Source organism: Scatophagus argus, chromosome 8, assembly GCF_020382885.2.
Source record: "Scatophagus argus isolate fScaArg1 chromosome 8, fScaArg1.pri, whole genome shotgun sequence".
NCBI classification, from domain to species: Eukaryota; Metazoa; Chordata; class Actinopteri; family Scatophagidae; genus Scatophagus; species Scatophagus argus.
Window position 1 is genome coordinate 4,059,200 of NC_058500.1, and position 18,367 is coordinate 4,077,566.

An 18,367-nucleotide genomic window follows, 5' to 3' on the forward strand; every position below is an offset into this window, starting at 1 on the left:
ATGACACTCGCTCCTGACAAAGAGCTAAATGCACTGTGCATAATACGACGATTAACTCAGAGAGGCGGCCTGAGACGGCTTCAGCACTCAGTATTTACAGTGAGTTTGGCGTTTGGAAGCAGATGAGTGCTGAAACCTCCAGCTGACAGCTCGGTTCCTGGAACTGCTGAAGTGAAGCGCAGCTTAAATAAATGAGACAGTGAATGTGTGTGCGACCAGCGAGTCCTGTGTGACCTTAAGCTGCTGTGGGTCAGCAGTGAAGTCATTCTGGAAACTCCATAAACAACAAACTCCCACTTCAATATCACCAACAGGAAGGAAAAACAATCCTGCTCACACCACTAACGCATACAACATCAGCGTGAAGAAAGAAACCACTGCTGGTGTGATGCAACAGTCTGTAACCAGACTTGACCAAATATCGCAGTCAAATTATAGTTTTCTCAGCATACCACGGGATTTTTCTCCTCTGCTTGAGCAACACTGGGGTGAAACTAAAATGTAAGCAACTAAAACAGACCGAGAACCTGGATGGTAAAACTTCAAGACACTTAAGACATCATAAATATGCTGATTTATCACATCAGCCGCCATTCAATGAGGTTAAACTCAAATTTTAGTTTTATTATCAATACCCGGCATCCATCTCTAGTATCAACACAGCATTAGATCCAACAATGCATCACTATGCTAACACATTCACAATAACAATGCTAATATACTGATGTCCTGCAGCCTACCATCATTTTAACAATACATCTTAATGCTGACAAGTCATAGATTTTACTATCAGTTACAGCTGAGATTGATCGGAGTGTCACTAATTGAGTAGGTATGCAGTGATAAACCCTAAATGTCGAACAAAGTGAAATTTTGACTCAATGGTAGATGTTCCTCTGGGGAACATGAATATCTGTATGAAGATGGTGATAGATGGAAAGTCAGGAGATCACTTAAGTCAGTAGGATTCATCCTCTGGAGACCATGAATGTCTGTACAAAAGCTGTTGCACCCACCAGTTTGACTTTGCTAAGCCGCTAGTGAGACAAACAAACACAATCCTGATTTTACTAATCTTGACCCCTTAGTCGCATTATTTCTGGTTTTCATTTTCTTGTCGAATTTGGCACACGGCAGGGAGAAGATCTTTAACATCGACTGCAGTCAGGCTTACTGACTAGCCAGCCGGGTGTAGCCCCCATTCATAACACAATGCCAGCTCCATCCAACCCCCACCCACATAAGCTATGTAGCACAATTAGGCCACCGCAGCCCATGGGGAACTGGCACTTCAGACTGAGAGCCTACAAAGACTGTCATGTAGCGGAAATGTGACACATATTAACCTTTTCAGTAGCGTTTACACCACTCCTCTGAATGAGTGTGGTCTGTGAGTGCTTCCTGTGCATCGTCATCACAAGGGAAACAGACTTGAATGGACAGTCTAAAACCGTGTGTTTATTTTGACATGGGATGCGAGAGGATGTGCTCGACGTCACAACAGCATTGTAAGAGTGGGTGGGGACAGAGACGCTGTTGACCAGTGGAGGTAAACTGAAGACAGGCTGACAGGCCAGAGAAAGGTGGCGATATGAGAGGTCGCGGCTGGCGGCGCAGGTTTATATTAACTCGGGGTGGTCCAAGATGACGGCAACGCACAAAAATGTCAATGAAGACTGTCGGGACGAGGGAGACGTAACAAGGAACACACACATGGAGGATCCAGAGGAGGCCTGGGCTGTGAGAACCGGCCTGGACAATGTTCCATTGAAGGGAGGAAGACAATAAAGCCTACAGACATGGTGCTTCTCGCAGCCTTTCTCTGGGTAGCACACCAGGCTGTCGGGGTGAAAAGCGGCACAGAACAGAACGCCGCTCAAAGTAAGCCAATCCCACAGTGTAGCACACTGACATTTTGGTGAAATAGCTGAATTCCCTCAGTGAAAATCCCCACACAGGCGCGATGTGTCCGACAGTGGTGGGGCTGAGCTGGGAGTCTTCCCGGCATTTTTGTGGGCTAAACATGCAGTTTGGCTCGCACTAGAAAGGCATACCAGACGTGTGAAGCATTCAAGCTCTTTCCTGTCTGAAAGTTTGAGGGATGGTGCTCGCAGGAACAACAGCTCAAACGGCAGGCAGCTTCCACGTGAATTTATGCCGATTTTCCTTTGATTCTCAACAGGCCCAAAAGATAAAAACTTCAAGTTCTACCGTTTTACTTTCAGTCCAAAAAATGTAACATCTGACACAGCAGATTCATGGTTTGCATGAGCATGTGGAGCTGGTGCTTGTTCATACATCATGTGGACGTCACGGTGTCAAAGACTACAGGAGAGGTAATGGATCCTGTCACTTCCTTCTGGGTTCTGGGTTTCCCCCAGGTGTTTCCTCTGGTCTGAAGTCAGCAACGTGCCCCTGATGTCACTCTCTGGCTCTACTCCATGACATTGCGACCCCTTCCCATCAGTCCATGGAACTGAATGTTGATGTGACTCCTGTGTCACCCAGCAGAGAACTAACCGGACCCTGACGCTATCAGCGAGGAAGCATGACAAGGAAACAAAGCCAGGGAGGATACTGAGAAAACAGAGATCCATGAGCCCAGAGGTTTTGTAGCTCAACCTGAGACGAGGGCTTTGAATGTGGATGTGAGTGTTTTTTGAAAAAAAAAACAATAATTATTTGCTAATTTTATCAAATGAACCCCGCAAACCGTGTGTGAGAAATCCAGCAGGATAGCAGCTAAGAAAAATCAGCGCTGACACTTGATAACAATGAGTGAGTGCGGTGCAGTGAAGCCTGGGAAGGCTGCCTGTCCTCAGTTAACAATGCAGAAACAGGGCACTGAAAATGACTCTCTGGAGAAATACAACTGCAGCAGAAGAAAACAGCAGAATTACACAGCTTTGTGAGAACAAAATGAAGTCAAGTCACGGCTCATCGGCCTCTTCACCAAACCACACTCTCCAGGGAGAACCACAACAAACGTCGAAAACAGTGAGAAAACCATAAAAAATGAGTTCAGTGGAATGCAAAATTTAGCCTGATCTGCATGTTCAGTAAATGCAGACAAGGACTGAGGAGTAAGATCCCAACTGGGGCTGCAACTAACCATAATCATTATCAATTAATGTACCCCACCACCAAATATCTCGACCAAATTCTCACATTCGAGAACCCGGAACCATCATATCCTTTGAATCTTTGTGATTAATCAAAAGTCAAAAGAGCTGGCTTTACATTTTCAGGTCATTTGAGGTCATTTCAGCATTGAAAATGTTTCTTTATCCACCAACTAAAAGCCACTAAACAACATATTTCTTCACTTACACAGAATTTATTGGCAGAATAAATATTTTAAAAAAAGTCTAAGTACATGATCAGTCTTCTTGTGTGCAGTGGTGGGCAGTCATTTAAGTTTTATTGATGCTGGAAGTTGTTTCAGGGTGTTTAAAGGATTTGTGCTGTGTCTCGGGGCAGGGTGACATAACGGTGGAGTCAGCGGCTTCCTCACACCCATCAGCTCCCCGGGGATTTGCCCTTTACTCCGAACCTGCTTTTAATATTTGAGCAGACTGACGCATTTCCTGGCCTGTCCCGAGACCTGGTTCTGGTTCAGCCATGACCAGAAGCCTGCCCCCGCACACAGAGGAAGGCAGGGAGGACGGAAAAGGGGAAGAGAAGGGGAGAGCGAGAGGGATGGAACAAATCAAAAACAGATGCTCGTACACGTGTGATTCAGCATTTCAAAACTGAACGGAGATGGAGCTTAGTGCCTGTGGAGCCCGATGATTTCTCCCTTTATCTCGTCTTTGCGCTTTCGGGGGGCCTCATATCGGACGTAAGGCTTCACATTCCCCGGATGACGACAAACGCACCGCTGCATGGTTGAAATCTCTACTTTTCCTGACCCACGGGGTGATAAACCTGTAGCGTGGGCTGATGTTGACACACCTGGAAACTACCCAGCCATTTTCCCCACTGAGATCACGGCTTTCCCAGCACCCCGGTCATCAGGGGAGACGTCTCGGAGACATGACATTAAACAGTGAAATCTGTTAGTCATAACTCTCTGTTTGGTCTCTCTATTCGTCCTGTCAAATGGACTCAACTATGTGTAAAACTTTACTTTGTTTTTCAAAAATGGTCCAAAAGCAGGTCATTGTGTCTGCTGACAAATGACGCACAGCCGTGGTCAAAGAGCCAAGCCCAATCACTGTCTCACTGAGAGGGCAGCTCCTCACATGTTGTCTTTGACTGGAGGGCAGGCTTTTCAAAAACAGAAAATGTCCTCCAGCACAGTTTGAAAACACAGCTGAGAGATGGGCCACGAGATAGTGGGGATGCAGTCATTATGTGCTGAGGAAATTGGGTGTTTTCCTGGTAATGTTTCATCCTGAATGTAAAAAAGGAATCTGTGAAAACTGTTAGATTTTAATATGATTATTAAAAGCTAAAGCTTGAACCTCTGCATAATATTTTTAGGTAACATACTCATGAGCAAGACTGCATTTTAAACAATTCAGACTCTCCAATCAGCAGCTAGCTTAGCTTAGCATAAGGACTGGAAACAGAGGGAAGCAGCTAGCCTGGCTCGGTCCAAAAGGAACACAATCTGCCACCAGCAAAGCTTACTAATTACACCTGTTGTTTGTTTAGTTTGTAGCGTTAGAGTGACGTGAAAGCAGCAAACGATGTGAGCGTCGAGGAGCAGAGCTGTGCTGCCATCCTGTCGCATTGTGCTGGCCTTTCCTCCATACGTCTCACAGCTCTGCTTTACAGTATGGATCATCCACCAGGAACATTAGTCAGACTGTTTGTATTAACTCCGAATTATAGGCCGTTTCACAAGCCAGAACGGGCAGCGCTCCACGAAGTCACGTTGCATCTGCAGCTTAGCTCCCTCTGCGCAGGGTCAGGAGGGGCTGAAGGTGCACAGATGATATTAATCCAGATATGAGGGATTCCAGCAAGCTGTCATTAGCTATGCTCTGGTACAACAATGTTCAGCATGTCTCTGGTATTTTTGGGTGTTTCTGTCCTTGCCGTCCTTGGACAAAACACATGACCAGGTCTCTCTCTCTGGGCAAATTGGAGCCCTTCTCTTGCATATCAAGGGAAAGTAGATTTTCTCTTCCAAAACAGTGTGAGAAATCTGATCTCAACAGCCATACAGAATTGAGATCAGATGTTCGGTATCCATTACCATAATCCAATCTGCTAGGGAAAACAAATGCCGGCTTGTGAGCGATTTTGTTCACCCACACTGTGAAGTAAGACCAAAGGCTTGGATTATCAGCGTAAAAAATCTGCTCAGTGTGTTTCAGAGTGTGCTGGCCCACCTCTTGTTTTCTAACTCCACTGCCTCACATTAGTCATTGCTGGTCTCACTCTCCATGGGTTGTGATAGGAATACTAATACCAGTTTACTAGAACTCATCCATCATTTAGGGCTCAGGATGTTGCCATAGTGCTGATTCAATTTCTCAGCACAGCATGCGCAACCTGTGGCAACACCGGATGGCTGATTTGAAAGAGAGTCAGGGGGAAACCGAGCCTATTAGATTTCATCGCACTTAACAAACTGTTCACGCTCTCGCCGGTTGTCCGTTGACTGATCCGAGCTCTCCGTCATCTCAGGATGTCTGAGAGAAGCGGATCAGCACAGCGTTCAGCGTGCATCGCCCTGCTTTTCAGTGCTCTTTGTGTGAGCAGTGTGTGAAACGTCTTGCTATTCATCAAAATGAAATGAAGGGGACACAGCCAGGGCTCATGTGGTGAGTGCCCTCCTTTGACACAAAAGGCTCTGGGATGACATCATCTCTGAAAGCATTTCAACGAGGACTAATCCTCATTTACACAGATTGTCAATTAATTTCCCAGATATCAAACATATGAAAGTGTAACACCTCTTCTTTGAGCTTGTTACGAAGAACACTGACACTCCATTGCCAGTTTATTAACTACTCCTGGCTAAAATTAATAACACACCTCTTCAAAGAAACAAAAACTAAACATTATAACCTCCATGTGGGGGGGGGGCACTTATCGCAGCAGTGTTACTTTTAGCTAGGCGTACCTAATAAACCAACAGCTGAGTGGATAGTCCTTCAAAAACACTATAATGATGCAACCCTCCAGCAGCTGCCCTACATGCTTTGGAGCCTGATGAGCTGAGAGGCTCCAACTGGCAAAAGCCCTTCATCTGGTCTCATTTTAGAAAGATAAAAGCCCTTTCAGCTAATGATGTTGCATATTCTCGGCAAGAGACCAACAACGTTTTGATTAGGAAATCATATTGCTGCATGTATCATTAGATCTGACTTCATGACACCAATCAGACGTTAAGCCTCCAGGTGTGACACCTTGCCGTCCAGGGATGTGAGCGAGTGAATGTGGGCCAATCCCCGATTAGGACGTGCGGGCCATCAAACTGCACGCTAATCCCCGTCACTTTCATTACCTGGAGTCGTTAGCTCGAGCACACAGAGCTCACGGACGCCCTTAACAGGATGGTGAAAAATGCCAACAGGCCAGAGCCAGTGAGCTTTCTGTCATTAAATCAAAAACACTGATGAAAATTAAAGCAGCAGCATAAACTCACATGGACTGGCGGGAGGAGGGCACTGATGTCAAACAGGACGGAGGCTTCATGGGTGACATTTTTTGTGGTTCAGACATTAAATATGCGGCACAACACATTGATAAATGTGCTGCTGCATGATGTGGCCAACACCAGCTTGATGTCAGCAGAAAGTGTTTTTTCCAATTACAATAATGGTGCCCCCCCCACCCTCCACCCTCCGCCACCGTCTCCACCAACACCACCTTTAACTGGCCAAAGTCTTGGGAGAAGCACTCTTGGCTGAACAGAAGGACCACTGACACAGATTCAAGATGGAAGGAGGTCAGTCTGAAATAGAGCAGAAGCAACAAGACCACGCAGTCCATAGAAATGCCTCCCAGCTCCACGCAGCTGGAGATGAAAATCTTTCAGAAACACAACAAACATCCTCCAGTTCGTCGCCATCGTGACGCAAGATGAACTCGGCTCAACTCCGAGCATTAAGGGCTCACTTTAGACGTTCTTGGTACCATCATGAATTCAACATACGCAGTACGTCTGCCTCCTCGGCAGTAAGTAAGCAAATGTGCATCGAATATGAAGTCACCTAATGAAATCTGGCTATAAATTCCTTCCCCATAGAAACAGGTGGGTAGTGTACATCTTGAAATGTTTAGAAAGAAAAAAATCCAGGGGCAAAATCAGTCAGGTACTTTCCAGCTCGCTCGACAAAAAAACGGTATGCATAAAAGAGCTCAAACTGTAAAAAGTTGCCTAAAAATCTAACACTAGCACATAAGCTTGATCTTAGTCTGACAGCAGCTGGATGCTGATGAATGAATGAAGGCAAAGTGTACATCGTCCAGCACTTCATACTGAATGTTCCAAACAAGAAAGTCATGTTGTTGTTCCTATGATCATCTGCTGATTTTCAGTGCATATTATGAGCTTATAATGTTACTGTTTTTCACAAATGTGCGCTCGGTTTTAGAGCTTTTAGATCTTATCTGCTTATGGTTCCAGCTTCTCAGTTGTGAAGATTTGTTGTTCGGTTGGTTTCTATAGTAAGTATTAATTGAGAAAATAAGTTTTATAGAGTTAAGTTAGTTTTAGATATGAGTTTTACATCAGTTTTAGGGTGCATGGTGGCATTGTCGCATCATAGCAAGATGGTTACAGGTTCAAATCCCGGTCTGGGCCCTTCTATGTGAGTTTGTATGTTCTCCCTGTTCCTGCATGGGTTTTCTCCGGGTACTCCGGCTTCCTCCCACAATCCCAAAAACATGCACATTAGGTTAACTGGCTACTCTACATTGCCCCTAGGTGTGAGCGTGTGCGTGAGTGGTTGTCTGTCTTCGTGTGTCTGCCGACCAGTCCAGGGTGAAACCTGTCTCTTGCCTGTTAGCTGGGATAGGCTCCCCCCCCTGACGGATAAGTGGTATGGAAAATGGATGGACATCAGTTTTATAGATATTGAAAATAGTTATGTAAGAGCTTTTCCATGACATAAGATATTAAAGCATGAAAGTGCCATGTGCTGAATATCAGCTTGTATTTATCTTATTCTACAAATTATTCTGCAGTATAATTATCATTGCGGTACGTACAGTATTTGACTGTCCTTAAATTTCCACCAAACAGGTGTTAATTTGTATCTTACAAAGCGAGACACCAGATCCTTGCATTCTTCCATACCAGGCATCTCCTGGCATTTGACTTGCACTCCCATCACGCTGTCATCTGACTTTGTGTCACAAGTCCATCCAATCCATCCGTCTCTCACAGACGCTGGAGACACGGCGGCAGCGAGCGCCACAGGTCACTGGCCTCGGATTCCCTGCTCTGCTCTGCGACTCAATGACGAACCCATCACCGTGAAGGCGGCCTCGTCTCAGCTCTCCGCCCCCCAGCTGTTCGCATGGGAAGGGAAGAAGGATCATCGCGGCTCTCGGCCCCAGGCCATTAAGACACAGAGAAAAGATTCTGTCTCTCAGCGGAGACAAGAAGCTCTCTGCACAATAGTCACATTCTGTAGGAGGACTGTTAGGACACAGGAGCAAGGACACTGAAAATCCCGCCAGTAAGGAAGTAAGGAAGGCTTTAACACAAGGAGATTTCCTCTGAAGCTCAGCGTAAATAGTAGAGGCATTCACAGCAGCTGCAATCACTGAGTTAGGAGAAAGTAGTAAATCGAGGCCATACAGTCCTAACTTTAAGATATCAACGAAATTCACAAAGCCTTTTAGCACTAAAAGTAAGTCTGAGAGAAACTGGTGTTTCATACCAAAATCAGAATCAGAATTATATTTATTGCCATGCAAGTGAAGAGGTATTTGCCTTAGTGATTGAACACATAATGATAAAATATGGTTCTGTGAAGCAGTACAAGTGTGACTCCTAGGTCAATAATCAACAATAACTTATTTCCTCAGTCAACAGAAACAAAAAGAAGAGTAACTCCAGGTAGAGGTGAACTTTACAACATCTTGAGTTCATCCCGGCGGCTTAAGGTAAGTTCAAATAAAAATTAATTAAATTAATTAATTAATTAATTTATAAAAATTAGCAGTCCAGACAAGCAGTTCTGTGTGCTGGCAGCACAAAGGCCTGGAGTGCAGTTTTGCAGTAAATGAATTGATCCAAATGGAATCTGATCCTCTGAAGGGAGTTGGTGGTAAATCCCTCACTTACCATCAGTGAGCTTCTTATCATGGAGACTCATATAACTTTTACAGAACATTTTTATTTTAATCCTTTAATCCTTTTCCCTCATAAACATAAATGAGTAGTTTTGTTAAATCAACCTAACCAAAATTGTTTCATAGTCCTAACGATGTGACAATGAAGGTCCAGTGCACGTATCAACATCGGCAATACTCACGTACACTATATAGACAAAAGTATTCAGACACGGGTTGTTTTTAATGCTTCAGCATACCAAGACATTTTGGACAATGCTATGCTTCCAACTTTGTGCCAACAGTTTGTTGAAGGAACTTTTCTATTCCAGCATGACTGTGCCCCAGTGCACAAAGCAAAGCTCCATAAAGACATGGTTGGATGAGTTTGGTGTGGAAGAACCTGACTGGCCCACACAGAGCCCTGACCTCAACCCCATCCAACACCTTTGGGATGAACTGGAACGGAGATTGTGAGCCAGGCCTTTTGGTCCAACATCAGTGTGTGACCTCACAAATGCTCTACTGCATGAATGGACAAAAATCTCTTGTGGAAAGCCTTCCCAGAAGAGTGGAAGTGTAATAGCTGCAAAGGGGGGGACCAACTCCATCTTAATATCTATGTATTTAGAATGAGATGTAATGGTCTGGTGTCCCAATACTTTGGGGTAAACCTGACAGCGCACAGAAAACAGAGGTAAGCTCCAGACTGAGCTAACAGTTAGCCTGTCAGCTACAGCAGCTTACTGCTGGCCCTATGAGTAGTTGCTGTCACCAAGCAAAAAGGTGGCTGGGAGATAAAAGCCAGATCCTGTCTTCATGGATAATGTCCACTTCATCAGAAGATCCTGGCTGCTGTGTGGGGGAGGTCCCTCTTTATTATCCTCCAACTGTATGTGAGTGTGACCTCAAATTAACATGTCAGTGGGGAGAAAACAGCTCAAACGTTGTGTTTTGCCAATGTTGTGCTGGAGCAAACACAAACACACGAGTTCCTGTGGCCATGTAATCATTACAGACCACTCTCTCAAAACAGATGTGGAGAGCATCACGGACTGCGACGTCACATCTGTCCGAGTCGGGGTATCCATAGAGACGAAAAACACGGGATACATATACAGTTTGTTCAGGACATCTTGAACTGGACGGGTCATTCATCACGCTGACAAGAAGTGCTTGAGCAGCAGATTTAAAAAGGAGAGAGGAAGAACCCAACTGTCTGACACGTCCTGTCTGTGGTTCAAGCTCCAGCTGACACAAACAGACGCCTGGGACATGTGAGAGATAAATGATTTCCTGCATGGTTTTACATGTGAATGAAGCAGAGCATCATGTCGATCCTAATAAAGTGAACAGCTTTTGATTTCCCTGCATTGTGGGTCGGCTGCTTCCTTCAGGTCCTCCACCTCCAGGGTTGTTACATAACACTCCACTGCGCTGCTTTTAGCTCTGCAAGGGAGCCATTTGAATGCTCTCTGAAAACACTGTCACAGGCTTCAGTGGTTACCAGAACATACATTTAATTTGCCTCTTTCAGTATCTCCACGAGTCGTTTAAACATCCTGGGCAGCAGATAAAAGACTCTTAACACAAACCGGAGGAAAGCTCACAATGACTGAACATGGAGCGCATAAGAGTGGGTGTCTGATCCTCTCAGGCCAGTGGGAAGGATCTGTATAGTGTATGAGGAGGAGGAGGAGGAGGAGGAGGCATATTTTCATTCCACATTCACAGCTCAGATAAGAGATAAGTTTATCCAAGCATTCATGAACAAAAAGGGTCTCAGAGCTCCAAATAAAAGAGGAAGGTGACTCTTTAGCATGCAGCTTGTCTCGCTGGAGCCTCGCTGCTTGGCATACGAAACAAAGAAGGAGATGGCTAGTGCAAAAAATCCTTCACTCAGCACTTCCTGAGATGGTCGTTTCTCCAGACCAGATGGCGGTCATTAAGGTGCTGCTGCCAAGTCTGGAAGTCTTTGATTTGGGAGCCCAGATTTTATCTCTGAGAGCAAACACAAGTGCGTCGCAGGAAAGTAACTGAGTATATTTACTCAAATACTGCTGTCAAGTTCTTTCATGAGGAACTTAGTTGAGCATTTCAAGGTCATGATATTTAGTCTTTCCATCCCACACCATTTAAAAGACAAATATTCTACTTTTAATTCGTCAGATTAAGACATTACCTGAAGACATAAGATGAGCTCACAAAACGCCATGAGCCGCTGCTGAAGATTAAAGCAGGCTTGTGACCTCTTAACACAAAACTACTAAATGCTTTGTTGTTACTCGTGTGTCGAGGGAAAGATTAGAGAAGAATATGGCAGAAGTCTTTTTCCTTTTTCATATCTCATTAATCATCTCACAGCTGGCCCAACCCCTCGTTCTCAGGACAAACTCAGCTCAGCATCGGACGTCAACTGAACAAACCATGAAAGCTGCGAGGAACCCGAAATCCAAGCAACATGGTGCCTGTCAAAACATGCAAATCTTCAGTGATTATTATACGACAGGTCAAGGTTGTAAAAGATACTGCTTTACTATTTATAAGCAGCAGAAAAATGGATGTAATATAAAACTCTACTGTGTCTGTTTACATTTGAAGCTATTTCTCCTCCTTTTCGTCACTTTTTCATTGCAAGTCTGAAGTAAAATGCTGCATGCAGGACTTTTACTTGTAACGGAGTATCTTCACATACTTGTATTACTTTTATTAATGTACCGGAGTGTAGAAGACCCTCTCCCAGGACTCCATTCATGGTCTGAGAGGGCCACGTTTAGACGTGGGTGTACAAAATTCCTGCCTTATTTATGTAACCTCTGGTGCACAGCAGTCAACCTTCAGTCTCCTCTCAGTGAGTGATCGGGGACAGCGTTTGAACTGGAGCTGATAATCAATCAACTTAACATTCGTCAACCAACAGATGATTAATCATCAACTATTAACTTATCATTTCTCTTTTTTCTGTAAAGCAGAATCCTATCAGTCTACCGATTCCAGCATATCTGACAGTAAACTGACTACTTAGATAAGATAAATTTTAGAAAATTGTGATGGACATTTTTCACTACACATTTTATGGACCAAATGAAGAAAAATAACCAGCAGCTCGATCAATAATCTAAACAGCTTAAATTGCAGCCCCAGTATTACCATCTATGGACTTTCACTGGAATCACATCATCGTATTCCTTTTAGGACTGCAAGTAACAGTTAATTTCATAATCGTTTAATCTGTAAAGTATATAATCTGGAAAATAATTCAAACATAAATACATTCAGAGTGTTAGCCTCACACATGTAGAAGACATCTGAAGACCTTTGGACTTTGGGAAACTGTGGCAGCAATTTTTTCTGACAGCTTATAGACCAATCAATCTTTAATCAATAATCAATAATGAACTGCTGCAGCTTTAGCCTGCACTGCATCCTTTGGGCATTCAGTACTGCGATGCAGGGAGCTCCTCTCTTAAAGCATTACTTAGGTTTGTCTCTTGGACCAGGGCTGAAGTGTCTCCTGAAGCTCAGCTCACCGTCATTTGGATGCTGGTTAATTAAAATCTACGGCGGTGCGAGGTGGAAAGCAAAGCAAAAGAGAGAGAGAGAGAGAGAGAGAGAGAGAGAGAGAGAGAGAGATTTTGACCTCAGGAGCTCTCATGTGACAACTCATACGGCCGTCCTGGTCTTCATCATACCATCTGCATGACGGACTTGGAGGCTGTGAAAACACTCACACATCTGACTGTTATTTATCGGATCGTGTATGAATCCCACACTCACGGGCACACAGCCTGAGATGAACAACCTGAAGGAACAACCGACCACAAGTCGCACAAGCTTGCATGAGAAATGTGACGTTCAACAGCTCAACGAGCACGTAACCATAACGCTGCAGACTTTCATGTTCTTACCTAAATCGGGGTGAATCTTTAATACATTCCTCAAAGTCCACCGTCATCTTGTGCCGGAGTAAAGTTTGTTTTCTAACGCGTTAAAACACGGATTTCATGTCCCGGGTGGAGTAAAGCAGAGATGTTAAGTATCCGACAGTGAGGTCCTCCCTCCGTCTCCTGCGGCGGCTCACTCGCTCGCTCAGTCCCGCTCTGAGGCTCCGGAGCTGCCTCGCGCAGTATGGACCCCGTGCTGCCTTCACGAGCTCCGGATAAACTCGGACTTTGAAGCTCGCACAATCGTGTAACATAGCGTATTCATAGCGTATACCTAATTGGAAAACGTTCATTTTATGCTAAATACAGGTAGGCTAGTTTTCTACATAGGCTAGGATACAAAACATATTAAGAATGAATACAGTATGTTGTATAAAATATCAAATTATACCTAAAGTATAAAAAGTAAAATTACTCCTTATGCAGAGTGGCCCATATTGAAGTGATCGGGGTAATTCTGGAGTATTTTTACACTGAGGTACTGCTTCCAATTTCTAAAGGTAAAGGATGTGAACACTTGCGTACCACTGGACGGCTTAACCACAAGTTTTGTGAGTGGCTTTCCATCTTAAAGGATGTCTGTAGGCTACGGGCCAACTGATACTATAGATACAGATACTATAAATGAGCTGAATGTTGGTTCTCAGAAAAATGCAATGAAACACAATATTTCCCCTTAATAATAGTCGTATAATAAAAAGTAGTGCAGTGGTTGCGTCTTTTTTGCACACAACTCGTTACACTTAACATTTCCTATAGCACTTGAAAGCAACGTGCAGATCCCTCTGCATAATAATGAGTAGAGCTCGTTTGAATGAACACGATAATCTCAGCAAGGTGCAGCATTATGAAACGTATTTCCTCCTGACATTTTTCAACACACGTGTGACTAAAGAGACAAAATAATTCCTCTTTGTGCCTGTGAATTGTCAGCTGCATATTCATCAGAGAAGTGTGGCGAATATGTCCTTATTCTCTTTGGTGATTTAACTCAGATTACTGCTTCTGGGTCAGAGATGGTCCCTGCAATCAGGTTCACACCTCTGATACAAGATGGTCTGATCTCCATGTCAGAGCAAGCATGTTGTACTTCTGTGCAAGCAGTGGAATCCATTTGAAGTAACCCTGACACCTTCAACGCATCCTCAGCTTGCTATATGGGACTACTTGCAGTTAAAGCAGCAGTTAAAGGACAGTATTTTAAGTGAATCCATTTTCCCAGCAAGGCTATTATTAATTCACAGGAAATGGGAAAGCTTAGAGAGAGAGAGAGCGAGCGCCTGCTTGGGATTTCACTGCTGGGTTTTCATAGAGCACCATTGTTCCATCCTATCCTGGCTTTAAAAAAGGCTGCGTCTCAGGACATGAATGGAGGTGATCTCATGCATTTTCCGCAGAGGTGTCTCGACTGAATGCCATCAGTTGCTGAGTCTCAGAGGAGCGACACAGACTTTATCAGCTGTTGCAGTGGCTTGTTGTGTTAAATTGTTTGCTTTTTTAAAACGTTGGTCAGTTGGTCTACCGCTTTGGTCCAGACGGAAATATCTCCAAACCTACTGAATGAATTGCCACAAAATGTTGTACAGACACTCATAGTTGCGAGATGATGTATCCTACTGACTGAGATGAGCCTGGTGTTTTTCCTCTAGCGCCATCATGAGGTCCACATTTGCAGCTCTGAGTGAAATGTCTACTTGGTGGATGAAATTTTGCACAGACATTCATGGTGCCCTCAGCATAAATTGCAGTAGCTTTGGTGATCTCCTGACTATTCATCTAGCATTACATTTTTGTTTGTTTGTTTTCACCAAAAATAATCACAGCCTCCTCTGCAGTGTGTGTTTCATGCTAATTAGTTAACTTAGCGTACTAGCATGCCGATCTGAAATGGTCAGCACGGTAGACATTATAACTACTAACATCAGCGTGTCAGGCTTGCCATTGCGAGCATGTTAGCATGCTAATGTTTACATCCAGCCCAAAGCAAATGAACAACCTCACACAGCTGCCAGCACTCTTTCTCCTGGAGGTCACAAATTACTTCCACTATAACCTGGAGATGATAAAACAAGGCCTATCACTTTTTCTATGGAAGAAGCCCAAGCCACTACAAACAGGTTCTCCACCAAAATGGCAGGTCCGTCTGCTCCTGTTGCGTAAAATGTCCCTCTCTGCTTTGGGGATTAAAACAGGAATTTCTCAGTCTTTTGACTCCCCCGCTCTCACCCTCTCCCTCTTTGCCTCATCCCCAGGTCATTTTACTAATCTGAGAGAAGCTCCTGCCGCTTCTTCATGAGGCTGTTGACTCAGCAGTTGCCTGATCTGAAAGTGCACGCTGCTGGGGAAGCCAAACAGCAAACTTGTAGCGTGCATGTTACCGAAAATATTCACTGTGCAGGAAGGGCCAAAGCAGGCTGTACCACCTGAGGAGACTGCAGTCTTTTGGAGTGAGAGGGCCACTCCTGAAGACCTGCTATGACTCTGTGGTGGTGTCGGCCATCATGTACGGTGTGGTCTGCTGGAGCAGCAGCATCACAGACAGGGAAAGGAAGAGGCTGGACAAGATCATCAAGAAGTCCAGCTGGGTCCTGGTCTGCCCTCTGGACTCAGTGCAGGAGGTGGGAGACAAAAGGGTCCTGGCTAAACTAACATTTATGCTGGACCATGAGTCTCACCCCCTGCAGGACACCCTGTCCGCTCTGGAGAGCAGCTTCAGTGACTGATTCACCCTCGCTGTGTGAAGGAGAGAGCTGCAGGTCTTTCCTTCCTGCTGCTGTCAGGCTCTACAACAAACATTGTTAGCTCTGTCGTCCATCTGCAGTCACCTTGTGAAATACCTTTAGTCACTTACTGTTAGTCACCAACGCACACTAGTATTCACTGTTCATAAGAACTTATTATTTATGTAGAGCTTTGTAGTTGAGTTTAGGTAGGTAAAGGCTATGTTATGTTTATGTGTATTTTTATGTTTCCTTTTTTTCTTTTATTCTTATTATCTTAAATATTTCCGATATTCCAGTGCTGTTCTTGTTCCCTGCTGTTGTAATGCTGCAATTCCCCCTTTGTGGGACAAATAAAGGTTTTCTTATTCTTATTCTTAAACTGGCCTGCTGCTGGCGGTTGCTTCATATTTAGCAGGTGTCACACTGCTGTCTAAATTCCAGCACAAAAAAGAACACATGCCTTTTCCAAAATGTTCAGCATTTCCTTTAAGATTTGTGAAAGACTTCTGGGCAGATTGTGAGTCATATACTGATGAAATGGAAGTCTTGGCTGATTTACAGTGGAGGCTGTCCAGCTATGATATCATTAATGGACCGTTTATGACCCATCTCTTTATTTCCTGTGCAGCATCTAACAGGAGCTTTTCTGCCTTTGTGCAGGAAAAGTGAGTGGAAGGGAGCTGTCGACTTCCATTATTTGCTCCCATCATAGGCCCTCTCATGGCAGACACGAGCACCGCTGCAGCGTGGAATCACTGAGAGAGATGTGTGGGTTTCTGGGAGGGTGACCTACTTTTGCTCCCCTCTTCGGTCTGCTGGAGGGAGCTGCGAGTTGCGCTGCTGAGCACACAGCTTGTAATGTTATCCCTTCTGGCTGCAGGTGCAAGGCTCTACAAGTCACTTCCACTGAGGCATGTGCAGATGCTGTATGAAGATGCTGCATGTTCTGCATTATGCATGGATGTGTCTTCTCACCACTGACTTACTCCAAAATGTGCTCTCAAGTATAATTTGAATTTATTTCAGTCTCACCATGTACCCACATTAGCAGTGGTGGTGTGTGGTGTGTGTGTGTGTAAAATAAAACCTGTTTGCACAGCTACACGTGGGGACTCACCGCCCTTATGTGGACAAAATGCAAGTCCCCATGGGGAAATGATTAACTTCTAGGGTGAAGACTTGGTTTAAGGTTAGGTTGAGTTTGAGGTTTAGGTTAAGGTTAGGGTAAAGTTTAGGGTTAGGGTTAGGCAAGTTATGGTTTTGGTTTGAGTAAGTCTGCAGGAAATGACTGTATGTCTATGTAATGTCCCCATTGGGCATAAAAACCTAAACTGTGTGTGTGTGTGAGAGAGAGAGAGCTTAAAAGACGATGGATGTATAGAGAGGCATGATTCTAGTATATGTTGTATATCGTGCATTTAATCAAAAACTGAAGTGGAAAAACAGTTTCAACATTTTACAGGAGGTTGAAGTGCCAAACTATTTCTTGGCCTGCACTAATTGCCAGGGAACCAGTAGACTCCGGGAAGTAAGCGGTCCCAGCCAAGAAAAAGTCTGGCACGTACAACTTCCCAAATTGTCAGTTGTACAGTTCAGTTTTCATACGGGTTAAACAAGAGATGTGATACTTAACAAGCTTTTGATTATTAGTAAGCAGGCAAGTGGTTCCCAGGCTGGAGGGTCGTGACCCCCACAAAGTGACCGATCGCAAGACAGATCCGATGGATCACAAGATGAAGAGTTGAATAGTTTATTTTTCTAAGTTCTCCTCTACTCCTCTCCTCTGTGCTTCACAGTACAATGACAACTCTAAAAACATAAAAGTAAAGCAAGGTCTCTGGTTAAAGCGGTCATTATCGGTAGTCTCAGCTAAGTAAACCCCCATTACCAGAAGCTGTTTGCAGTCATTCTGGGGGCAGCCGTGGCCTAGAGGTTGGAGAAGTGGCTTGTGATTGGAGGGTCACCGGTTCGATTCCCCCACCGGACGGGCAGGAAAAATTTGGGTGTGGTGGAGTGATTAATGTGAAAAATGCTCCCCCCCTCCATTAGCTGGCTGATGTGCCCTTGAGCAAGACACTTACCCCCCCCAATATGCTCCCCGGACGCTTGATGCTGCCCACTGCTCCTGTGTGTGTGTCACTGCATGTAATTTGCCGGGTGTTGCATGTGTGTGTTCAACTAAGGATGGGTCAAATGCAGAAGACGAATTCAGCGTGTGTATGTAAAAATATATATACTGTCAATAAAGCTGATTCTTCTTCTTCTTCTTCTAACATCACTGCTGATGTATTTAGCACCCCTGGCTATGCACATTAGCCTGCACAGCTAATGTCTCAGCCAAAGTGACTCCCTGCCTTCCATCACTGGCTCCACTGCATCACTGCTGCTGCAGCCAAACACCTGAGGAGAGGTGGAGTGGGGAGATGTTTTCACAGTCTTCTTATAAGTAAATGAGAC

General features: G+C 44.5%; 1 protein-coding gene across 3 annotated transcripts in view; it reads right to left on the reverse strand.

Moving 5' to 3' along the window:
• acap3a (ArfGAP with coiled-coil, ankyrin repeat and PH domains 3a) overlaps positions 1–13,365 on the reverse strand; it is a 52,819-nt gene extending 39,454 nt beyond the window's left edge. For all 3 annotated transcript variants that reach the window (XM_046396737.1, XM_046396736.1, XM_046396738.1), the window contains exon 1: positions 13,152–13,365. In XM_046396737.1, coding sequence (XP_046252693.1) covers positions 13,152–13,198 — 47 coding nt within the window. In that variant the 5' untranslated portion in view covers positions 13,199–13,365. The remainder of the gene's footprint in view (positions 1–13,151) is intronic.
• Positions 13,366–18,367: the final 5,002 nt, after the last annotated feature.